General features: G+C 40.8%; 1 protein-coding gene across 6 annotated transcripts in view; it reads left to right on the top strand.

The window, feature by feature from the left end:
- gpc6a (glypican 6a) overlaps positions 1-25,199 on the top strand; it is a 200,104-nt gene extending 174,905 nt beyond the window's left edge. For all 6 annotated transcript variants that reach the window (XM_085806128.1, XM_085806127.1, XM_085806126.1 and 3 more), the window contains 3 exons: positions 15,970-16,100; positions 17,780-17,955; positions 19,904-25,199. In XM_085806128.1, coding sequence (XP_085662254.1) covers positions 15,970-16,100; positions 17,780-17,955; positions 19,904-20,127 — 531 coding nt within the window. In that variant the 3' untranslated portion in view covers positions 20,128-25,199. The remainder of the gene's footprint in view (positions 1-15,969; positions 16,101-17,779; positions 17,956-19,903) is intronic.
- The last annotated feature ends 1,204 nt before the right edge of the window (positions 25,200-26,403 follow it).

Genomic DNA, 26,403 nt, shown 5'->3' with positions numbered 1-26,403 from the left:
AGTGTGAGGTTTGTGAAGTCTGCATCTCACCTCTATATAGACAAGATGACACAACAAAGGCAGTTTCATTTGTTCTCTGTTACTGAAGGAGGTTGCTGTATAGTTTCCACTTGGGATAAAAACAAGAATTACACATTAATTTAATAAACATGCACCATAGAGCATTGTTTCATTACCTCATTCATCCTGTCTCTGCTCTATGTAAGAGACTAACATGAGATAAACAGGGAGACATCATTCATTCACTCTACTTCAAATCTACCCTAACTCATACTGTACCAATCGTTCCCAGCGCTCATACACAGTCTGAGCATCACATTATCTTTCAGTTTTCGTGCAAATGAGACTTAATTTCCCATCTCGAGCTAAATTTGGGCCCAAGCTGCACCACCAAACCTGGCTGCTTTACCCCCCTGAGCAGCTTGTCAGTGGTTGCTGCCAGAGAGCCACAGCATGTACTGGAATCTGCCTCACCGCTCATCACTGGGCTGTTCAGCCCTCGACTGATTCCCATGACACTGTGGTTAGCACATCTGCCTAAAGGTAGAGGGTGTTTACCTTGCTTTAACACAGCAGAGCCTTGCGGAGCGAAACTCATCTACAGTACGTGGGTTGGCAGGCGGGATGAAATAAACCACAGTATGTCCAAGGAAATCCTATTTAGCGCATTATTCAAAGCACTGAATCACAAAAACGCCGGGGCCATTGTGCCGGGGGTAAGCTAACCCAGTTGCCATGAACGCAAACAAGGAACTGACCGTTTTGTGGCGCTTCCCTTCGGAGATTTTCCTGCTTTTTAAAAAATATGTCTTAAGCATGGTTTATTTAAATCCCTCAATGCAGGAGGACAGACTGGTTCAATCCATGATATCCATGATAACTGGTTCCACTGGTATCCATGTGACCTAGAAACTAGAGGACTTTTAGTGATGCTGCAGTGTTTCCCTGCATATTTTATCAAGGTGAGACAACTCTCACTTCTTCGGTTGAAAACAGACAAACATTTCTGCAGAACTGATGCCAGACCAGCGTCGTCGCCGGTGTGTCTTGTTCGTGAGTTGGCACAAGTTACAGGGGATTTGTTGTTTTTGGTGATTGGGCCGGACGCAGGAGTACAGAAGAAATCCAAAATGAACAAATCACACTCGCTGCTGTTGCTGTTTTTGTGCCGATAACTGGCCCAAGGTCGATCAATACTCATGTCACCGCCTCTGTAAATTATTCATTCATTTACATTCTGTCTTATTACTCTGGTGCTGGTGAAAGGCTCCGAGTCAGTTCCACTTCTGCACTGGACTTTTCACCCGTCACTTTATGGCCTAACACATAAACACATTTGTATTTGACTTTAAAATTCTCCTGACAAGCAGACAAACAACATCCCCATGCGCAAATATAAAATATGTACATATATTGAATTTCTATGACATGCATACTGTATGAAATTTTAAAAAAAAACATGTAAAAATTCAATATAAAACTATTAGAACATTTTCATATATTGACCTAGTTATTGAGCCTGGGCAAATATATGTATAGATGTGTGTGTTTTATGTAGGATATAGAATAGATAATAGGTTTTTAATGTAGAACAGCTTCCTGGACAGGGCTGAATTATTTTACAGTTTTGTTAATTTGTTTGTTGAGTCCAGATGTTAATGTGTTAATTGGGATGTTTAACTGTTTTTTATCAAAACTTTGAGCAATTTATTTACAAAGTTGCTTTAGTAACTTTACCTTACAGAGGAAGCATCTGTTTAAAGAGACGTTTTTTTTTTCTAACTCAAATGGTGTGTTTACCCTTGGGATGGGACACAAAACCAGCTGTGTATGAAACTTCCATCTGTGCTTACATTAGTCAGGTCACGGTTTGTTTAACACGGATGTGCTGTACTAAAACTGCTCAGCTTCCCTATCATTAGAGGTCCCATTTTACTGCTTTGTGGTAACACAAATTCAGCTCTGTCCAACATGAAACCGAGTCTTAAACACAAAGATACAGCTGTTTCTATTATTTAGTTTAGCTCGTACCGTCTGTGGAGATTTAATGAAGAACAACTTTGTTTGTTTGTTTGTTGGGGGGGTTGTGAGATTTGCAGATGCTCCACTGGATACACATCACATTCATTCAGCTGCAGAGAGCTACTGTTTAGGTATCTACATATAAAAGCAGTGTATTCTCAAGGCTTGGTGTTCTCCTGATAAGATTTATACTTTGTTGCCCTGTGTGTAAATTACAGGTGAGGTTTTCTATTGGATCAGTGAAGCGATACCTGAAATAAGACGGTCTAGCCAAGGTTTTTTTTTTTTTTTTCTTTTTTTTTGGTCTCAACAGTGGAGCGACCTCATAAAAGTGTTATAGATATTGGCTGAAGGGATAGTCTGTGCAAGTGTAAATGTGTGTTTCATTCATCAAACACGAGTGGTGGCAATGAAGTGCTAGAAGAGACGCTGTGTATTTCGTTTTGCTTGTAGTTCATCCAGGGACCCAATCAAGTCGTTATCACCGCGTTGACCCCTCTGTTATCCATCTTTGATTTTCTGCCCGAATAATAAATCATTTACAGATTTGGAGTCCCTCGGCAGCAGCACCCTTTGAGCCTGTGCAAGGATTTCTAAATTAACTGATGCTTACAGGCACAGGTGCTTTTTCTTTTTCTTTCTTTTTTATTCAAACGCTCCAAACTGCTTCTTTATTTTGTAGTTTTTGTACCACACAGGGTAAATGGATCAAATTCAGATTCACACAGAAAAACAGACTGTTGCTAAATTTTTGAACATGAAAAAACACCAGTAGAACACAGAAGCAGATACCTCAACGAATTAGGTTGTAGCTAGCTGATACTAGAATACAGAACTAGAACTCAGACTAGTGCAGATTAGTGAGACTGATGCGTAACTGATGAAGCCCCTTGGATAAGAGGTGAAACGTCTTCCTAGACAAATACAAGTCCAGTTGCCTACGATTCAATTTGAGAGAGAGAGAGAACAATGACCTGGATGAATGAGAATATTCATAGACATGTTGCTAGAATACAGAAATAAAGTAAAATATTCACCAGCAGGTTTTAGCAGATTTGTTCTTTGAGTAAGACGACCCAAATGAAAACAGCAACAGAGTTTAACAAACATCAAAAGGCGTGTTTCCACTGCAGGAACTTCGGGGTAATTTTACGCGGCCGGGACCGTTGGTGTGTGTCTCCACTGCAGGAACCCCCCCCCCCCCACACACACACACACACACACACACAGGGCCGTTTACAGGAACCTTTACGGGACCAAACAGAGTCCCTGCCTGGGGTTAGGTACTCAGATCGGCCCTGAAAAAGTCCTGGTGGGGCTTGAGATTTACTCTGTGCTGATTGGTCAGACTCAAAGCAGGATGTGACGCTAAGAGGAAGCCCCGAAGTAAGCGGCATTTTTAAAACCCAACGTTACTAAAAACGGAAAAACTGACGGAAAAAAAGAGAGAATAACTCAGAAAAAGACGAGGGTAGCAGTTGGCCTGGTAAAAAAAAAAGTGTGATAAATACGTGATTGCGGGATTACGTGACGGCAAATAAAAACCCCATCTTTTTTTTAGAAAGTTTCTATAGTGCCAGAAAAAAACAACAGCAAGAGCAGTAAAAAAAATAAAAATAAAAACGCTGCACAACGACCTTGCGATGATCGAAACTGTCGCACGTCGCCATCAGACCCCAGTGGGTCCTGTCTGCAGTGGGGACACGGCCACCGAGAGCACCGAGTGTAGAAGTTCCTACCCCCTCCTCTTACCAGGAACTCCTGCAGTGGAAACGCAGCTAAACTCTGGTGCACAACCTTCTTCTGATGTTACTACAGTACTTTCAAGAGTCACACTGATGATCCATCCAATCCATCCATTATTCACACTGTTTATCCATGCTGGGTTGCAGAGGAGGGTTGGAGCCAATCCCAGCTGACTGGTGACAGACTCAGACTGGACAGGTCACCAATCACACACGGCTGACATACAGAGACAAACAACCTTATACACTCACATTCACACATATGGACAATTTCAAGTCAGTCCAATACACCTATTGTGCACATCTTTTGACACAGGGAGAACATGCAAATTCTCCCCCGAGGCGTGGGAATGAAGCCCAGAACCGTCCTGCAGAGAGGCGACAGTGCGAACCACCACACCACGGTGCCGGGTCGGCCTTTGCACTGACACTTTCTTTGCGCCACAGAAAATGCATCAAAAATCAATAAAGAATCAGACCCTTAGACCTTTAAACAAGAATGATAACAGCATTGGTATCAATAAACTCATCAGTTCCCTTCCCTAATTAGTTATAGGACAGTTTGATTTATGCAACACAAAACAGGCTAATAGAGAAAAGGTTAAGCGGAACATTTCAGATCAGAGAGCCTCTTGTGTATATAGACACACACAAATTCACTGCTCCTACTGAGCCGGTGAGCAATTTACCTCCGCTCGCTATCTGCTTTGAAAATGTCTGTTGAACCAGAGCAGGGGAGACAATGACGAAACTGACAGACGGAGACGCTTGTGTAAAAAAAAAGAAAAAAAAAAGCCACTTTTCCTTTAAGAGGTCTGACAGGCAGTTGCTGAATCTCTTGTTGGTTTCTCTAAGTGGGCGTGGGAGTTCTTCTATACTCGCTGCTCTCGTGTTCTCATGCCTCCCCGCTCGCATTTTGAGTCGGGCTTTATTTTTCTAATCTATTCATGTGCACGAGCCTGATTACAGCTGATAACTGCTGACCTTTTACACACCGGATCAGACACGGTGGGCCAGCGCTATATCGCAAATTTGAAATAAATTATCCCCCGTCTTAGATCTGGAAATAAATAAGTAAGTAAATAAAGAGTAAGAATAAAAAATAAATAAAACATTTCAACTGCTTTTGTTGAAGTTTTTACATTTACAGTTCGTAAAAACAACAACCTTAAATTATTATGAGTCTTGTTTTCATCACTTTGCTCTCGCACGTCTGAATGAATGGATCCTATTGGCAGATTCTACATTATACAGTGTAATATGCCCATATCCTTTTATATAACAACACACACACATAGTGCTGTAAAAACACAAAGGTTATTGAGCAAAGCTGTTGTCATGGGGACAGGTTGTGAATTGCATACCAACTATACCTGCTCTCTGATGGATTGAACTGACGTGTGGGAAACGCTGTCATGTTTACAGAACATCCAGTAATTGGGGAAATTAGCAGAAGCCATGATCAGAGGAAAGGGTCGCAGTGTGAAGCAGTTCACCTGCCGTCACAGAGTGAGTCTGAATAAATGGTCACTCCTCTGCCTCGACCAACAGCCACTGAAGATTGACTTGTGTTTAAATCCTCAGATGCAGCACTGGGCTACAGTACAATACCCACATTGTAACATCACTGTGGTTAGATGCACCATTAAAAGTTGTGGCAGCAGCTGAAGGAGACCTCATGTGGAAGTTTGTAACAAACTGCTCCTCTGACACTCGTCTCATCCTGCCAGACCAGACAGCCATCCTCCTTAAAAGAACTCAGTGGCCAGAGGTTTTTATTTCCCACGTCAGCCGTTCCTCCACACAACTCGACATCTGATATTGATAACTGATCTTGTCTATGTGAAAACAAAAAAAAGGGAGGCCAGCACTGAGGCTGCTGAACTTTCTTTGTCCCTCTACAAAAAAAACTACAGCAGCAGGTCTGGACTCAACTCTTCTCACCTTCCTCCCTTCTCCTCTGAAAATATAACTGCAAAACATACTTGATGTTCTCAGAGTACTGGACACAGCGTTACAGGCTACTGAGCACTAAGACGTGTCTCTGTGGCAGCGCACCAGACTAACTTTTTAGGTTGTTTGCACCGTTGTGTCGAGGAAGGTACACCAGCACCCAATTTAGCTGCATCAAAAATGTTGTATTGTAAGCAGTGTGAAATTTCATTATGAGTTCTGCCTTGGGTCGCCTCTGCCCGCTGTTGAAGCTTTGCAGGGATGGAGGCTGCTCTGCCTCCCACCTGTCACATCTGTCCTGAGTCAGGATGTGTTTTTGAGGACATTGTGCTTTTTCACAATTAATTATATTTGAGCCAAAGAATTCTTTGCGAAAAGTTTCAGTCTCTGGTTCTCCTGGGGTTAGATACATACTGTAGGAGTCGGGCTGATGATGGGAAGTGGTTAACTCTGTCAATTAGGTCTGATCGATTAATCGTATTTTCATTGTCACATGATATGAACATGGGCAATAAACACATCACAGAGCTGCTCAGAGCTACGCTACGGAGGCACATGGGATTTCTTGGTTTCCCTCATCAAACTCATCAAATACACAATCCAACAACTCCAAAACGCTCTGGTGGACAAGTTGTGACCTGCACATTCACCACGCTATGAGATAATAACACAACGTTACCAGACAGAGTTGTTTTAGAGGTAAATACAGAGACTGCTTGCCGAAAAACTGCCCCAGACGGGAATGCGCATCAGCAGTTTTGCATGAATTTACCTCTAAAACAACTCTGTCTGGTAACGTTGTGTTATTATCTCATAGCGTGGTGAATGTGTAGGTCACAACTTGTCCACCAGAGCGTTTTGGAGTTGTTGGATTGTGTATTTGATGAGTTTGATGAGGAAAACCAAGAATGAGCCTCCGTAGCGTAGCTCTGAGCAGCTCACGACTCTGCTCTGCCGTTCTAAAAATAGCTTGCACCGACAATTAAAGGACCGAACCTACTGCTATGACTACAGGGATTATGGCAATGGGCCAATTTGCCAAAATGTTGAACTATCCCTTTAAATATTTGCCTATCATACTGTAAGTCATATCCTCATCGCAATATTGAACAGTGTCATCACATATCACACAGTTTTCTCACATCGTGCACGCCAATAATGTCAACGGAAAACACAGCCTTCATTTGTTCCCTTCATTTTGAATTACCAGCATGTTTCATGACTGTGATCTGCACAGGTACGTATGTATGTGTGTACACATGGATTATTTTTCCTCCCACACTCATCCACGAAGACGGAGCTGCTACTGTAGTAAAGGTCACATCACACCAGCACGACCGATGAAAACATTTCGTTGCACTTGGCGGATTTTTCGGTCGCACTCTGGATGTGGGTAGCGCCCAAGTATCTCGTCCCATCCCCGCCATCACCTCTGATTGTCAAGAGATCCCACAATATCCGTAAAATCCATATTCCATCTCAGATACAAACATCATGGAGTTCCCTTATCTCTAAAAGTGACAGTAACTTCAATTTACAGCCGTCACATCCCTAAAGCGTGTCCCATGTGTTTACTGTACCAGCACTGCCCACGGTGGAGCTCATGGACGCCATGTTGTCATTGGTTTTACTGCTGTGGCCCGGCTTTGGCCAGAAGACATGTTCTAAGTGGTAATATCACTATCACTCAGAAAATAACTCGTCCTCATTAGAACTGATGGTTACATCAAACTAATTAAATGTATTCTTAATTAGGCTAAACAAACATATGTGGGAGGTGTTTGCACTAATGATTAGAAATTGCTCATAACCAGAGCCCATAAGCTCCAAGTCAAATGTAAATGAAGTTCACGATTAAGTTACACTGAAATATGAAGACTGACAACCCACAGTTTTTTTCAGTTCAGATGCTAAATTGTGATGGTGCGTGTTGCTTCGCCTTTTTCTAACCGAGCCGCCCACTTCAAACCAGAGAGAGGAGGCCAGGCAGCAACGAGAGCTGGACAACTTTATCATGAGAAATTGCCAAAACTGTACTTATTTTGGCAGAAAAAAATGATGTGTCCTCATATGACCCGAACAGCGCTGCTGTAGAGGAAGAGGAAAATGTGTTTAAATCTGTTATTTTCACTTTAAAAATGAACAGCAAACAATCACATGTGGCTTCATTTAACTCCTAGACTTGTAGATGCAGCTGCAGCTTAAATGGGCTTCAGCTCTGCTCCTCAGTGTGAAGCGAGGAGACACATTATCTTCATTTTTGGCCCTCCGACACCGGCTTCCTCTGAAAATCTCTATCGATTTGAATTCGATTAATTCTGGGTTTTTTTTTAATCAACACACCTGGAGATTAGCTGACTGTATGGATCTCCCACTGCTGCTTGGACTCAGATCAGGGAGCACTGGACTTTATCTCACAGACTGTGGAGTGGCAGAGGACGGTAGAGTTGTGCTCCATTAAAAGTTCAGTTTTTTTATAAAAACAGAAATCCAACTAGCCATGAACTGTTGGTGTTTGGGTTTACCTTGTATTTATTTTTTGGTCTTCTCATCATTATTCCTCCCAAAAGCGGTGTTTGTACTGTATGAGTCACTTAACAGGACCGACAAGCCGGCGGTGCGTGCTTGTGGCTGCGATTCATGCTTTCTTCTCAAACGCGGCGAGTCAGAGTGGATCACATTGTTTTTGTGAAATTGATTAAGACAGGTCTTTTTAATAGCCGGGAGCATCGCATATATATGCAGCATCCAGTCACAGTGTTAGATCCTTGTGTCTATAGGTACGTCTCTTCACAGCAACAACCAGGCAGAGTGGCGATAGACAGGAAGCCTGAGAGCGTAAGTAGTTACAACACTGATAAGCATTCATACGTAAGTGCTCGCAAAATGTCAGGAGGACAAGCGCTTAACAATACAAATGAAAAAAAAAGAAAAGATTATAATGAGAAGTCGGGCTTAAATCAGGTCTGTGCAATTTGCATAACTGTCTCCGTGCTTAATAAGGTTACTTCAGTGTAATGTGGAGTCAAATGCATAGCTGTTAGTCGGAAGTGAAGCAGGTGAATGTGACCTGTGAAAGTCCTAATTAAAATGACTGGACCTACATTAACATGCATAGCTGGAGGATGCCCTCCATGTTCTCATATATAAACAAGCTCTTGACACCACTTCCAAGACTCAGCAAACCCAGGAGGAGGCAGGTTGAGATGATGCTTTGTTTGAATAAAATCTTTATGCCAGCCATAGTACATAAATGAGGGGCTTGATTAGACTTGCGCTCGATGGTTCCTTGTTTTTGTTTTTCGTTTGGTTATTGAACCTGCAGCTTTGGAGGAGATTTTTAATGAGTTTTAGCTCAGGTCATCCTGAATGAGTCATCACCAGATTCATTCTGTTAGCATTGAAAACTGTGGAAGGACAGCTTCAGATGTGCTTTTTTATTATTAACATCTGAATGTAACACTTGTGTGTATTCAGATATATACTGACAGAATCCGAGGTCAGTGTTATGTAGCTGTAGAAACCTTTGCTCTTTTTCTTTTAGGTAAAACCACCTCATCTTGCAATAAACTCACTTGTTGGACAGGTTGTTCTGGTCACTTAGCCTGATGCAATATCAAACAAAATAGTGTAAGATTGCAGTAAAGTTCACAGTGTCATAAATGTGTTGAAACATCATCTGCTTCTCATAACTATAGAGATGTGACACATTTATTTTAAGCACACAGCACACATTTCCTTATAGACATATCGCAATGTCGACTTTTAAGTGTGAAAACTAACTTATATCTATGTGTAGCTGAGGAAAAACATCACCACTCTGGCTTTCTTATATCACTGAACCTGTACTCGGTATGATCAGCTATTCAGCGGTGAACTCTGAGTGACCAGTCAGACGAGGAGAAGTGTTCAAACTGGAGTCGTGCTCACAGCTCTGGGCGCTCATGTAAAGACTCATACTCCGATTTTCTCCAAATTTCACACTTTAGGTGTCTGTGTGTTTCTGTGAGTGTTTTTGTGTGTTTATGTTTGCATTTATTTATGAACAAGTGCTTGTTTACTGCAGTAGAAGCTCGTACTCATACTGAACTCCTGACACCTTTTATGTGGACTCTACCTATGTTATGCAGAATTATACTTTAATAGCTCTCTGTTCCCAAACGAATTATAAATGGATTTATTTACTTGCTTCCCTTTATTGTCCTGCAGTTCTGTTGGCCACATCATCACAATATCGATATCAAAGTGGTTACATTTCAATGCTCAAGTGGAATGAGCACCAATACTCTGATTTGATCCATATATTGTTGTCAGTGCCGCGGTGCTGTGGGCCATCGTGAATCAGAGCTACACCAGCGTGTGTTAAACCTAACCAGCTTTGGTGACAGGATTACCACATCAAATGTGAGGGCAGTCTCCTGCAGTGGCATCCTGTTGGGACAGGCCCTTTCATGTCCTGTTAAGACCCGAGGCTTCACTCTATGCACTCCCCCAAATCCCCAGTGTAACTAGGACATGGTGAGGGTTGTGGATGTGTATGCGTGTGTGCACATGTGCATACACTTGGTCTCTCATAAATGTGCGTGTGTGAGTGTGTTTTTTTTTTTTTTTTGGCCATTACTGGTGTCCATGTGCACTTAAAGGAATAGTTCACCAAAAAATGAAATTCAGACATTGTTGACCCACCCTCATGCTGACGAATACTCTGGAGTAGTTTTTTATTCCTCAAAGTGCATCTTTGGAGACCCGGGAGGAAGGTTCGTGGTCCAACGAAAACTATATGAGAGTAATAGGGCCCGATACAAAAACGTCCATAAAACTACACAAAAACCATTTAATCTTCCTCCTGACTCCTCGTTGGCTGCAATCCAAGTGTCCTGAAGGGATATAGTCCAGGGTTTACTCGAAACTACGTCATTTAGGACATTTTTACAGCCTAAACAGTCCTGTATTGAATTTGCGACGCACGCGGATGTGACCGGACTTGCCTAAATGACGTCGTTTCAGGTCAACTCTGGACTACTGTATATCCCTTCAGGACACTTGGAATGCCACAGACGAGCGGTGTGGAAGAATATTTCAAGGTTTTTGTGTAGTTTTATGGACATTTTTGTGTCTGGCCCTATTACTCTCATATAAACTTTTGAAAGCCCCTCCCAGGTCTCCAGATGCACTTTGAGGAATAAAAAACTACTCCAGAGTATTCATCAGCATGAGGGTGAGTCATTTTTGGTGAACTATTCCTTTAAGAATAAGTAAAAAGAGACCAAATAGGAGGGAGGTTCAAGAGGGAAAAAAAACACCATGTTTTTCCAGAACATTTCTTCTTCGTTATTGGAACTATAATCAATAATCTAATGTGGATGAAACCAAATGAAATTGCTTAGGTCTGGTGTTGACGTCTGTTGGTAGAAACAACAAACACATTGAACGCAGCATTAAGAGCATTGACGTCATCTTCCTACATAGCTGTTGGCTAAAGAATCAAACTAAATGCATGAAAAGTAGCATGACGAGTGTGGATGAGCTGTATAAATCTATGAAAGGTGACATAAAGACATAAAAGAAACTCTTTCATCGACATCTAATGGATGAGAAAAACATCAAATGTTCCCCGCTACTGCAGCAGCTTCCACTTTCACTGAGACTGTGAGTTGGCAGGAGACATAGAGTACGTCACTCATTTAGTCACAAAAACAATAAAGTTTGCAAATATCAACACTTTGTTAGACTGAATTAAAATGGTTTAAAATACTGTTTATGTAAACTAGTTTAGATATTAAAACAGATACACACCAGTTCATCAAAGTGTTCCCAGTAAGCATGGCTTCTTCTTCAGAGCTGGGACCAACCTACTGTACTGTACGGCTTTAATCCATCAAAGGCAGAATAACTCCAACTTATTTGTAGTCAGGAGTGTTTGTTTAGCCCAATATCACACCAACAATCTGCTCTCCAGGCTCCCAGCAGCAACACTTCCTGACCCAGCATTAACCCGCTATAAAGCAGCAACACAATTCTCCAAATACCAGAGGACATAAAGAGAAAATGAAAGAAAAAAACATTTAAAGGAATATTTCTGCAGGAGCTGTAGGTCAGAAAACGGCAACTATAAAAACATGAACAGAAAGTTGTAACGATTCATAAAACTGTAACATACAGCGATGGGATTATAATTCTACAACAGGATTATGACAGATCCATTACTAATGTTCTAAATCCAGTATAAGAAGTCCAATAAATTATGTCAAAGAAATCTGTATGAAGAGATGAATCCAATAAAATATGTTAATCCAATGAAACAGTTTCAGAATGATTTTGCCACATGATGTCCATGAAGCCAGGCAGGTGGGATAGCTTTCAGATGAATGGGTGAGTGGATGTGTTTTAATTAGATAACCCCAAGGTTGACCACTCCATTTTCTACCTGTTTTGAAATTGATTTTTAAATCTCTTTGAGAGATCATTTTCAGAACAACAGCTGGCACATGCAGATGTGTGCAGTATGAGGTGTTTACTCCATTCAGCTATGACTTTATTGAATGAACCACAGGCTACTGCGGCAGGTTGCCAAAGCCAAGATAAAGAAAAGCTGCTGCTCGGTCGGCTATTATCCTCAGGCTCAGTCGATCGCTCCTGCTCCCTCTCACCTGACTCTCCACCAGCCTCAAACAGCCGTGCAGGCGGTCCCACAACCCACTGATGCCGACCACAAAGTACACAGGCTCCAATGCACCATGACTGACAGCTAACGTTACTACTGTAGCTTTTGGTTTTGTCTTTTGTTTTGTTTTTTTTAGTTTTCTTCTGTTTTTTCTCCTCATCATCAGCTGAAATGGTGACACCCTTTCCAAGTAACTCATCACCATTAAGGGGACATATTATGGAGATATCACTTTTTGAAGGCTCTTTAACATATAATTTACTGTAGTGTTTGTTTTGCCTTTCGGCCCCAAAATTGTGAGAATTGACCAAAAAATCTGTAATTTTCAGGCTCCCTAGATTGAAATCCATGTGATTTTATGAGCTGTTCCCTCAGTTGTCTTCCAGTGATGTAACTAGCTTTTGAATTTGCATAACCCCAGCCCTACCTGGTACCGGTAGAAGGGGCGGGGCAAGCAGTGGCTGATTTGCATTTAAAGGGACAGGCACTGAAACCAGCTGTTCTGAACAGGGCTGTTTTGAGAGGATGAAAAGAGCTGTGATGTTTGATCCTTGGGGTATTTTGACCACAGAATGTCACAGAGATGGGAACTATTTTAATTTGTGGAAAAGTGGCATAATATGTCTCCTTTAAAGGCCCTTTTTAGTTTTAAAATGTGTTTACAATACAAACAGTACTGAGGGATTCAAACATCTGTACATCAGTGTTGCTTGTACTGTATAAACACTCTTGTGAACAGAAAGCATCCAAACATAATTACACAAAAACAAACAACATTGTAAGTACATTTGAGCGACTGTTGGCTGTGGATATTCCTGAAGCTGAAGTGCAACACATTTATCTCTAAGAAAACTGACTTTTGATTCTTGGCTTTAAAATATATTTTGCTGATCTGCTAAAAGGCTGCATAATGTTAAACTATGTGCAGAACAGTTACCACCAGTGAAAAATGTATTAAACCTGATCTGCCAGGGTGAGTAGATTATTGCATTTATGAATCCCTGTACTGTTTAAAATATGCAGTTCATCTATTTAATACACATTTATTCAAAGATGTTAAGTGAACTGTGAGAATCTGTTACATGTCTGATTTAAAATTCTGCAGTAAATCTGTGCTCTTCTCTGTTATTATTTTTACATTATTTGTGTGCGTGTGTGTTTTGTTGAGCTCAAAGTTGTAGTTTCATAAACACTGACTCAAGATTCATTTGCTCATTTAGTGTGGAACTTCAAACCATGTTTCAGCTGGAGGAGTGTGTTTCTGTTGACATGTGAGATTAATCACATTTTTTCATCCTTGTTCTTCATGTTGGCCTGAAAGAGTAGCATCCGTATCAGGAGTTTTTATTTGTAACACACCCTCAGGCCGACGGGAATTTCTGAGAATTTTTCCTGTTGGATCGGCACATTGGTGGGCCGGTGGCCCGTCAAAACATCTGTAAAAGAAAAAATTTACCAGCCCCTTTCGACTGTTTACCGATCCTCTGTGTGTGGCTGTCAATTGGGATGTCACATGAGAGCGACTACATGCATGTTCCAGGACAAAGCTGACAGAACAATAACAACCTCGTCTCAGCTCGCTGATCCCAGCTCCCATGAAACAACTCGGTTTCAGCCGTGTGGTTCAAAGACTGTGGCCAGCGCAGGTGACTCCCTAATGTTTACTATGGCAACTCTGCTGAAATATTACTGGGATTAAGAATAAAAGCTTTGGGCTTTGCATTCAATCAGATGCTGATTTGAAATATATCGGTATAAATTGTATAAGGCAGATATTTTGCAGTCTGTGCTTTTCGGTGCTGTGAAGATTTCAGCCACTGAAATTGGTTCAAGTCCAAAACAATTTAGCTCCAAAAAAAATGCAATGCTTTTGAAAGCAATAGAATTTCACAGAGAAGGTCGTGACCCATAAACAATGTTGTTTTCTTGCCCAAATATATTTCAACACACACACACAGACTTTCTCTCACGCAATAAATATGTCCCTGTACAGGGTTCAGTTTTATAACTCCATCCTCCCATGCTCAGAAGGGGAAGCCAGTGAGGGATCATGCAGCCATTCCTGTCTAACTGCATTATCACTGACTTTGGGAAATATGTTCATTTACATCCTTTCTGAGAAGGAGATTGATAATTGATGCCACTTTTATGTCCATATGGTTCACATGAGGCTACAGGCAGTTTGTCAGAGATTTTAAAGTTCACTAATGATATCTTGTTTGTGAACTCAACAAAAATGAATTTAGTCCTGACAAGTCATTGCTCTTGCAAATGTAACGTAATGAGAATGTAAACATGGGCGCTGTGGCTGGAGTCATCTAATGGTTTCTAGTTAATTATCTACTGTATTTTTTCATTTGTCGCTGCCTTTGTCTCAGCACATACACAACACCAGACCATCTTGTCTCGTCTGACAATGACCATCACACCAACTGTGATGCCTCATGTGACATTTCAACCTATGACTATACTCAGTAGTCATTACCATATTATTGCCTGCGTATTCTGTGCCCGTGCCCTCGTCTTTGAACTCAGCCTTTTGATCTCAGATACACACGTGTTGGTGTGTCGTGACGGTGTCTTGTTGTCATGGTGATAGAAATTTGTGCAAGGACACATTGGAACCTACCAGGAAGTACATTTTGTCATAACACACACACGGATAATTAAACATTTATCTTTGTGAGGACACTTGTTGACATTATGCGTTCATTAACCCCTTCCTTCAACCTCAGCCATCATAATTATATATCCAACATCAACCTTCACCTAAAGCTAATCATAACTCCAACCTTTAAACCAGGTCTCAACCCCCGAACAGTTGTGACGAGTGACCAAAATGTCCTCACTTTCCCTAACTGTCCTTACTTCTACGATCTTAAACCTGGTCCCCTCAAAGATAGAAATACAACACACACACACACACACACACACAGAGACACACACTCACAAGGTGAAAACAATACCAGTCACCCTGTCGCGTCTGGTAAAAACTAGTTTTTCATGTTTATAATTAGAGAGCGAGCGAAGGAGGTAGACGGCCTCATTCAAACCTCCGCTCCTCATGTTTTTTTCGGCTGTTTGCCGGTCAAACTTCTTGCTGAGTCCAGATGGAGTCGGTCGGGGGTGACCGCTCATGCCAAATATCAAATTCAAAAGCCCGAGTCTGTCTTGTATGAATCAGAGATGAACACAATATGGGTGGAAGTGGACGAGAAGTAAAATGGAAAGGAAAAGAACTCCAGGCAGTCTTCTTCTTCTCTCCTGGTGGCTCACAGAACAGACGGGGTTGTGCGGTTTGTCTCGCTCTTTATTACAGATGGAACTGAATCTGTTGGATTCATGTTAGTTTGGTTTCAGTTGAGGTCTCTGGAGCTTGTATTACCGTGATTTAATCTACGTACATCTAAAAGCTTTCTCCACAGATGTAATGAAACTATCAGAGGCATCTGCATCGACTCTTGATAATTTAATATCCAATCTGAGAACTTGTGCTCTGTGCTTCTCATCCATTAAAATGCAAAATGACCAACCAAATTTATTCCTGTCTTCTTCTGTTTTGGGTTTTTTTTTTCTCCACGGCAGGTGAGTGACATCAAAGAGAAGTTGAAGGAGTCGAGGAGGTTCTGGTCCAACCTGCCAGACGACGTCTGTGCCAGGGGTAAACTCACAGAGACTGACGACGAGCAGTGTTGGAACAGCCACGCGAAGGGCAGGTGAGGACTTCTGCAACTCTTTCTCACCACAGCAAAGTCTCCGCCGCTCTACACTTATCACATTTTGCCTGCCAGGGATTAAAATAACCACACTGTGTTCCCAGATTAACACTCTCTCTGTAAGTACAATGGTTAGTGCTTATATGGAGAACTTCTATATAAGCTCTGAGGCTCTAATACCCAGGAGCCTGTGGAGTTTCCAGCACCTCTTATCACCGCTGCAGTGTGTAGAGTATTGCTGAGCCCTACAGTAGATTGGACAGTAAGTTGTTTTCCCTGACAGTGAACCAGAAACACTGGCAAAGAAAATATATCACCCCCGTCAATGTGGCCCTCTCCAAGTAGCAAAAATCACCAGATGGTGCAATAAAAGATATGTTAATTCCCTTGTTTGTGCCAGTACCTTTTTTTTAAGCATTGCACTAAATCTGGTAGGTAAATTGATTTCCCAGAGATAATAAAACATCAGCAACAACCAGACCATGGGAGGAATGTTAAATCATTGGATTCTCCTGTTACCCAAACATTAATTATCCACACTTCATTTTGTATAAAACTAATTAGATTAAATACAAACTTAATGGTTAAATGGTGACTCAAGACTCACGTTCAAGTGTATAAACAGATACAAGACTGCAATCACCGCAGCAATTAAATATGAAACAGACTATTAAGGCTTCACTCATTTACGGTATGTTTTGTCAGATTTAAAGAGCCGTCTCAAGAAAGAGTAGCACTTGTAATTCTTTCCAGTTTCAGATGGTTTTAACCTTGTTACACGAGATAATGAGATATTCACACATCTTTCAGAGAGATTATTAACGTGTGGTCCTGTGGAGAAAAGGAAGGAAGCAAAGTTGTGGTCAGACACACTTGAAAGAGACATAACGGCTGTACAAGAGGCTGACGTGGCAACCACGCAGAGGAAAATAACTCTATCAGCTCTGCGACATCTGTAATTTGATTAAATTGCTTTTGGTTTGAGGAGAGCTCTCAACACACTGCAATTTAAGAAAACAAATCCAAGTCGACACAACAAAAGTAAATGAAGGGGACTTCTTCACCGCACTGACAATATATAAGATGTAACAGTGCAAATGGCAAGCAAATTGAAGTACATATTCACCAATTTAGCCGTGAGATGCAGCATAAAAATATGCTTGTTATTTTAGTTTGTTTTGTTTTGTTTTTTTGAAGTTTCTGTTTGTTGTTTTAAATGTGTTGAAGTTGATTTGCTGTTTGTAATGCAACAGGCTGACTGACTCTTATCCAATGTCATTGACGCCGCTGGTGGACAACTTAATATAAATGCTCTGCAGCACATTAGAGATGACACTACTTTTATTTCAGTCCATTATTGGATGGTAAATTAGAGAAATCTAGCACAGACATGAGAAACATTCATATTTTGCATAATATTTTCTATATTATCTTCAAGGGCAGGTTCCCATTTGATTTGGCTAATGTTGAACCGTCACATTAGCTGCAGCACATTAGCTCCGGCTGAACAATACATTTGTGCGCAGATTGCGGCATGTGGATTTTGAAAGCCGATGATTTGTCAATCAAGCGTTTTATAGTAAATTTAGAAAATATTATAATAATAATAAAAGTTGCAGCAATACTACATGGAGATATTTGATGCTAAAAGATTACTTCTTTGGTGTGTGTCTGTCTAGATATTTCCCTGAGGTGGTGAAGGAAGGTCTAACCAACCAAGTGAACAACCCAGAGGTGGACGTGGACATCACCAGGCCCGACACACTGATCCGGCAGCAGATCATGGCTCTACGCGTCATGACCAACAAGCTGAAGAACGCCTACAACGGAAATGACATTTATTTCCAGGACTCCAGTAAGTTCTCCACTGTTCAGGTCGCAACCAGAAGAGAAAAATCTTTTTTTGAAGTGAAGCATAGAGAGACAGATTTGCCTGTTGATTTCACTCCCTGGATGGTAGTTTTGACACATACTATGCACACACTCACATACTCCCACACCCGCAGACGTATCAGAAATATAAACTGTTATTGCCAAAGTAAGATCTCAGATGTCATTGATACAGCGACTCATCATACATCTCCCCAGGATGCATCAGTGTTGCACGGAGGCAAGACTCGCGTTATTAGGATAGAATAAATAGCTGCAGGTGCGGTGACAAACAATGATGTACCTCTCTAATGCTGCCGTGACAGAACCCATTCTTCCTGTCTGACTCTGTGGATCCTCCTGAGCTGACAAGATGGAAGAAGCTCTGAGCTACAAATAAAAATGTGTGGCTGCATGAATGCTGCCACAACATTTTGCACCTCAGCTCCATTTTAGTTGCTGTCACAATTGTTTTGCTGTTAGTGCCGGTTAAACATCAGAGACCCTGTGCTGCAGAAACTGCAATTGTTGCATAGGTTTTGTGCAGGATTTTTCACTCACACACTCACTTTTAGCTCAACATAAACCTTTTGTACACATTGCTATTCATTACCAATTATTTTTAATAAATTGGCCCCAAAATGTGAGTTTGTTCATTTACGCAAAATAGTTTTTCACGGGAATGTAGAGTCCAAAAAGAGGAAAACATCTAAGCTCATCAGTTTCTCTTTAATCTCTTTAATTCATTAATTCTTCGCTGCAGAATTGTATTTCTAATTGCTTATTGCTCCAAAAAAGAACAGATCAGTGGTAAAAATGCAGCTCTGGTTTGAACTGTGAACCATTATTTTTCCATTAGTGACCAAGCCAGTGTGCTTGCTACCGTAAGTGACCAAAAAAAAAAAAAAAGCCTTTCCAACATCAAAGCTACAGTGACAGACTAGTGCTATCATGTTCTCAGTTTGCTAGTGCATTAGCTGTCAGCTCAGCAGCGGCAGCAGTGAAGTAGTAGCTAATGGAGGGGTTTAGTTCATGGACAGAGCAAGTCCTCAAACTGAAGTGAACCACCTGCTGCATCACCGTCAATGAAAGTGGTATAATGCAAAAATATGAGCCCCCAGTACCTTTTCCCTTGCTCTTAGACCTGTGGAAATAAATGAACCAGCAAGTAAACACATGCATGTTTAGACCTCCTTATAATAGGCGACAGTCAAGAGTGTCTGTGATTTGATTATGACATTTATGAACATCATGAAAACATTTTTTTTTCCCTCACCGCTTCTTTCTTACTCTGAATCCTGAGAAAAAAAATGACTGGACTACTGTATTTTAAATTAAAAAAGACTTCACTGGATTCTTGCTACAGAATGAAGCTGATTAGTCTCCAGCTCTCCCAACATAGCAGACGTGGCTTTATAAAAGTTTGGAAACATAAATGCACAGTCAATTTAAAAAAAGAAGAAGGTAACCTCTATTAACACTGAAAACACTAAACACAAAAGCCTCCCTGTGTTCATTTGCTGAAGAGCTATTAACCCTACACGAAGTGTCTGACCTAGTTTTGTGCTAAATTGAATGAACAGTAACACGTCGAACCAGCAAGAGACTATAAATCTGAAGTGAGGCGGCTCCAAGTGTCATGAGGGGGGAATGTGACTACGCACTGAGGTGTATCTGGACCGTCGCTGGCTCCGAGTGTTGAACTGAACTGAATAAAATGATTCAAATCTGCAAACTGAGTTATCAAAGTATCACCTGTATCACTAGGATGCATGGGTGAACTTTGCTTCACCACCTGGACAGTCGCCACTGCTGGAGAGTTGACAGCTTGATTCTGTTTTCTCACTTCCCCGTTGCCATAGACCCAACTAATAGTTGCTTGTGACAGTATCATATTTATGTAAATTTTAATGGATGTGATTTTGTTGCCGCAGGTGATGAGGGCAGCAGCTCTGGCAGCGGCAGCGGCTGCTCTGACGGCTGCACAACAGAGTTTGTTTTCGTTGGAACAGAGGCTCCTGTAATCGGAGCCGACAGGAGCGACGAGCGCGCGGCAGCAGCGGCCGCTGGCAACTCGCTTTCCCGTGGACCGTCCCTGCTGCTGGTGATGGCCGCTCTCACACTCCCACTTTGGGTAATGCAGACTCAATGGAGATAATACACGAGTGCGACCCGATCGACTGACTGACTGACTTGTGCTGTGTCGTGCAGTATGTTTAACAGCAAGTTCTACTGCTGTTCCCTCACTGGACTTGTAGAACCTCCTGGAAACCTGTTGAGAATGGCTTACTGTATGGTAGGACTGGATGTGAGTGCAGTGCTGCATCCTGCTCGTCCCCCAAAGAATGCGCGGTGCCATCACTGAACCAGCTTTCACATCTCTGACGACAAAAAAAAAACAAAAATACAAAACAAAATGTGGTGTTTTCTCATTATTCTAAAGTGGATTTTGAAAAAAAAATGCTTCTCTTTTAGAAAGTGACACCATATCTTGAGATGGCTCTGTCGATGATTTTCCAGCTAAAGGAGAATCTCATTTTCTTTTTCTTTGTATGATGATGAAGTTGTGAAATCGAGACACCCTACCTAATAGTCTTTTCCCCCTCAGTCAAAAGGAGAAAGTCTTACTGTGTGCATGCGTGGCAATGATGTTAATTAAGAAAAAAAAGAAAAACAAGCTTTTTTTTTTCCTTTTTTTAAATTTTTTTTTTTCTTTACGCAGGCTACACAGTTTTGGATTTGTTGGTACAGGATTGTACAGTGTGGCAGTTCACCTGGTTTCCCGTTTGGTCATAACAGTGCAGCTTCAGGAAGCAGCAGCTCTTACAGCCACTTTATATTTGCACATTTGGTTATCTCTACAGAAAGTGCTAATGTTACGGCGCTGAGAGATCTACTTTGCACAGATTATTTTTGTTGGCTTCATAAGTTTATAAAGCTACAGACAACACCCACCCCATAGAGAGAGAAGATATATATTTTCAGATCATTTAACTGATTGTATTGTACTTAAAACAGTTGGAGTTATGTATTTCACTGGAAGGTACTGAAATGTAATCTTACTGGTGTAGTTAATGGCTACATTTTTTTATAAATGTATTATTTGTTTTTACGAGCTATCTGATCACCGTAAAATGACAGAAGACAGTTTTTAGTAACAACAGTAAGCCATTACGCTACCTTTGCCTGCTAACAATGTTCATTTACCTGATTTATGCTTTTTCTGTTTGGGCTTTTAACAAGCATCCAAACAGTTCCTTTTTTTTTATTTCTCAGAGAGTTATATTAGTGATATTAGGAATATGTTAATGTTTTTTCCTTTTTTTTGTTTGCTATCATGCTTTAATTATTTATAACTATGATTTATTTTCTATCTTTTCCATTAGTCATTTAGCTATTACATAAGGGAGGTTACAGGTTATAACCCTAGTCCTCCGAGCTCACATGTAGCCGTCTGACAGGCTCTGCAGATTTGCCCACTCACATCTTAAGATGCACCACACTGAAATTATTTGGCCAATGAGAATTAGGCATGTCACGTTACCACCAATACCAACCGATACCACAGCAAAAAAAAGTGCAAGCATTAGTTTTAATTAACTAAGAAGTTAACGGAGCCATGGTGTGAAAATATGAATTTAAAAACTCAGAGTGAACAGTAGTGACTGTAGCCGCCGGCTAATGTAGTGAACGCCCAGTTAAGAGCCTTTGCTACTGTATGTTAGTCTAAACAAGGTAACATTCGTATTGTTGTGTGTGGAGCTTTTTACAGATGACAGACGTCGCAGATTATAAATTACAACAGTCGCATTTGAGGATGTAAAAAATTTCAGGCATGTTTGTGTACAGAACAGGATTTCTGTCTTTGAGGAGGATACACCTCAAATTTGAAATGTTTGCATACTGGCTTATGGCTGTCTTATAATCTGTATCAAATTGTATCTCCATACACCACTTGTTGCATTGGACCTGTTGCTGCACCTGCACCTGCCGAAGCCATTCCACATGTTGTTGTTTTTATCGCTTACTGTGCCTGCCTTCCTCCTCGAGTTTGATGTCAAACCCGAACGCTCGTAGGATTATTATACTGTACTGCCGTCATCAGTCCCGAAGAACCACATCAACGTCATTTCAGATCTTTCTTTTCAGAATTTTTGGTCAAACACCTCGTGGTCGTCCAGACCCACCACCACCACTGGGCTACAGGTTGTAGTAGCGGTCATGTTCCTACTCTAACAGGACATGTAGAAAGTCAGCAGCTGGAAAAGAAGCAGGGTGCCAAGGTTAGAGGCCGGCAACTGTGCTTTTAGAACTAGTGTTACTATTCATAACCTCCGTTTTATCTCCTGCAGGCTTTGACCTCTAACAGGCTCTAGAGGCTTAGGGAGCAAAGCCAATAACTTGCACTCTACCAACACAACACAATGGCAACGACCTCTGGTCACACAGAAAAGGCGAGCTCTAGAAATGTTGCAAGCGTACAGCTGAAGCAAACCAAGGGGAAAATGTTCACCGCTCACATGAAAGAAGGCCTTTGAGGCAGCCACCCTGATGCTGGAGTGTGTGAAGCATCCAAACCCATCAGCACATAAGCACCTGAAAAGCACCTGATATACTTTCACATAGCCAATCATTCTCTTGTCTTGTCTTCAGAGACCTCGCCCACAGCCCGCTGCTGTAACAAATTGCTATCTGATGTGAGCATCTTAAAAAAGACCGTGCATTTCACAAGTTTCCTGTCTCCGTCGCCAACACAAGGGTGTGCTGCAAAAAAAAAAAAAAAAGCATCAAGCTGCACCTTCCCTCCAAGAAAAGTATCTGATGTTCTTAGGCACAAATGAGAGGCGCGGGCAAGCTGCTGCTCCTGCGGTTTCAAATGAGCAAACAACTAGAAGTGACTGATCTGTGCATGAGGCAGCATCAGAGTCGTCTTCACAGGCAGCTCGCCCCTGAAGGGGAATCTCTCCTCGGTTGGCGCTCGTGTCTCACAAGAGTGACCCTCGGCGCCGCAGGGATCCCGCCGCAGAACAATTGACCTCTGTCACCTGCAGGAAGCACCTGACAGAACAGCAGCCTCCCACCAAAACCAGCAGGATCAATCTTAATCGTAGAGTGGAGGCAAAAACTCCATAATTAAGATTTAAAGTACATGCCAACATCCCATCATCAAACTGTCTAGTTCAGTTAAACAAACTGTTTCCATCCACCTGCTTTCATGCACATTTTCAATTTGCCCGTGAAAATCTTGAGTGGAAACCGCAAAAAAGAAAGCGATCTGGTCTTGGCTGAGGAGAGAGGTGGTGGATTGGAGACAAATTAAACTAATCTCAGTTACATGAATGAAGTATTTGATTTAGATATCCACCAAAACATTGAATCTAATATGGACTGATGAGATGATCATAACATTTTCCAATGAATCCAAACATAAAAGGCTTATTTCTGTCGCAGTTTCTAGATGCATGCATCGCTTTACTTTGTTTTTTCTCCAGGAAAGTGGATGCTAGGTTAGGATGCATTTAGATGTGAACTGGTGAATGCACTCTGATTGCCATTTCAACACGCACTGCGGGGGTGACTGAGCAAGCCTGTTGAGCCTTTTCTAGGTCAGAGCCTGCATGAGCCAGAACAAGGGGGCGCAGTGGAAACTAAACACACATAACACTGAGTTTACCCACCTCCCATAATCCAAGATAGTGTTTTCTCAGCTGTTTATGCAGAAGTCACACGGATTACTCTCCTGTGTGATTGATCTGCTGGATCACGGTGACACAAAAGGAGGAGATGAGTCAGATGGGAGGTTTAATTAATAGACAGGATGCATATATAGCACTAACTATTCATAAAGTGCTGTGTATTGAGTAGAGTAACTAGCAGTTTTCCCCAGCTGTTAGGATTTTACCTAGGAGTGGTCTTGGATTGCACATGACTGCAGTAAAGGAAGGTTCATGTAAAAGTCATAGGTCTGTTACATGGAGCTCATGAGGCTCAGACTTATGATTCAATTTTAGCTTCAGGTGGCGACATCTCTATCTGTCTCTCTCTCTCTCGATACAGAATGTTCTATCTTATAGAATTAAACACAAATAGGTGTTTTTCGTCCGCACTTTTACTTTTTTTTGCCGTGTAGTGCAGTGTCATATTGTCTCCTGAATCTAGACTCAATTGTGCAGTAACAGAGTTGCATTCAGATGATCTTTGTGCTTTGGTGAATCTATAATTGGTAAATTGAATAAATATTCAGTATGTACAGGAAGAGGCGATTACAAGAGCTTACAGTAAGTCTAACAGCCATATAAATTCTTTTTTTTTTTCTGGAAGTATTAAGAAAACATAGTGGAGGCTGATGTTTTTCTGAGTCAGGGTCAGGGCCACATTTGTGACAGTATAAAAAAACTGCACTTGCACAGAGGTTGAACGCTCACAGAAGAGCTTCTACGACATCAGTGATGGCGACGAGATGAATTTTGGATGGATTTAGACTGAAGTGGATTTTTATCGGTGTTCCTGAAAGTCAGGACACACACACACACACACACAAGAAAAAAAAATTAAATTAAGAAAAGATTGTTTTCAGAGGAAGATCCAATTTTCCCAAAGAGCTTGTATCGTGACAAACAGTCAAACAGTCCGCCGTCTCTCATTTCAACAAGAAGTACGTTTGTCATTTCCCACCCGCCGCCTCGTGTATTCCTCTCTCCCTCCTAACAAGCTACGTCGCCCCGGTCAGACATGCAGTTCACTGTCTGAGATGCTTCAGTGCTTAACTTAATTTGTTTGTGAGCATTTTTTCTTTTTTTCTTTTAGTCTTATTCATTCTCCCGCATTTAAAAAAAGAAAAAACTGAAAAAGGAGTAATATTGTGGTTGGCTGAGGTTTTTGTTTTTTGTTTCTTTTTCTACAGAATGTTTAGATCAAGTGTTATGCAAGGTCTTCTCCATTTTGATGTTAATCGTTTGCTGCACTTTTGCTACAACATATGCTGTGAGTGTGGTACTGTTGTGATTCGCAAAATCAGATAAGTAAGGAGCACATTAAGGTTTCTGGAGCTGTCAGTGTACGCTGTCTAAAGTGTTTGGGGGGGAACTGAAGTTGATAGTTATACAAGCAGACATGCCTTACCATTTTTTAAAAGACTAAAATGGATTGCTTATTTGGCTTTTGTTACACATTCTTGTATACAGAAAATAATACAAAGGTAATAATAAACATTTTATTAAAAAAAAAAAAGTTTTTGTCTACTGTATTTTCTCTATTTCGTCTTCATTTTGTTACCGAAATGTTACTTATGTCTTTTTGGGGTACAGGCTGAAACAACTCATTCCAAAATCTCAACATTTTTACTTTTTATCTCATGATTTCCACATTTTTACATTATAACTATGAATTTAAATCTCACAATTTCAACTTTTTATTTTATATTTTAGACTTTTTTAATCTCATAATTATTACTTTTTATCTCATAATTGTAAAATTATATCTTACAATTTCGACTTTTTATCTTTAAATTTCAACTTCTTATCCCATAATTTTGACTTTCATCTAATAATTTAGACTTTTTACCATTAAACTTCAACTTTGTATCTCATAATTTTGACATTTTATCTCATAATTGTTTACATGTTATCTCATAATTATGACATTTATCTTATAATTTGGACTTTGTATCTCATAATTTAGATGTTAGCTCATAATTATGACTTTTTATCTCATAATTATGACTTATTTATAGGGATATTTATTTCCTTTCACTGGCAGAAACGTCCTTCCACACATACAGGCTTTTTTTTTTCAGCAGGGACATTTTGATTTGTCATAGTGAGATATGCACATGTGTTAAATGCATTCACAATGGCACTGTTCTATTCAAGTGTCCCAATGAGACATGCCAGTGAATCAGCATGAACCATAGGAGGGCTAGGGGGTTAGTTACTGTAAATTCAGCCATTATTCACTTTGTCATTAATGTCTGTAATTTTCTTACTGTGACATGTTTTCACGGTCAAGTAAAGCAGCTCTAAATAATTTGAATCTAATAAGAGTTCTTTCACAATTCATTCAGGACTGCTGCATGAATTACAGTTGGACAGAACCATTCAGAAGAAATTTCCTACATTTATATGTTTCTCTCCAACCAAAACTATGATACACTCTGATCGTCTACTTCAATGAGTCCCAACCTTTTTTGTCAGTTTCATGAGTTCAATGACCTTTTATATTCCAAACAAAAGTAAAGTGTACTATTGTATATACTGCACATGTAAGATTCAACATTTACCAGAGTACATACATTGGAAGATTGAAGGTAAAAACACACGGTAAGACACCACGTTTCAGACTCCATTAGTCGATCAGTTCTGTTTTAGATATTAATTCATCATGATGAAAGGCTGAGTTAATACAGCTGCAGGCAAAACAACAGACCACTGCTTAT

The sequence above is a fragment of the Trachurus japonicus genome, chromosome 3 (genome assembly GCF_045865225.1).
Source record: "Trachurus japonicus isolate A0001 chromosome 3, Traja_1.0".
Lineage (NCBI taxonomy): Eukaryota > Metazoa > Chordata > Actinopteri > Carangiformes > Carangidae > Trachurus > Trachurus japonicus.
The sequence above is the reverse complement of the archived record's forward strand: the minus strand, read 5'-3'. Positions and strand labels throughout refer to the sequence as shown.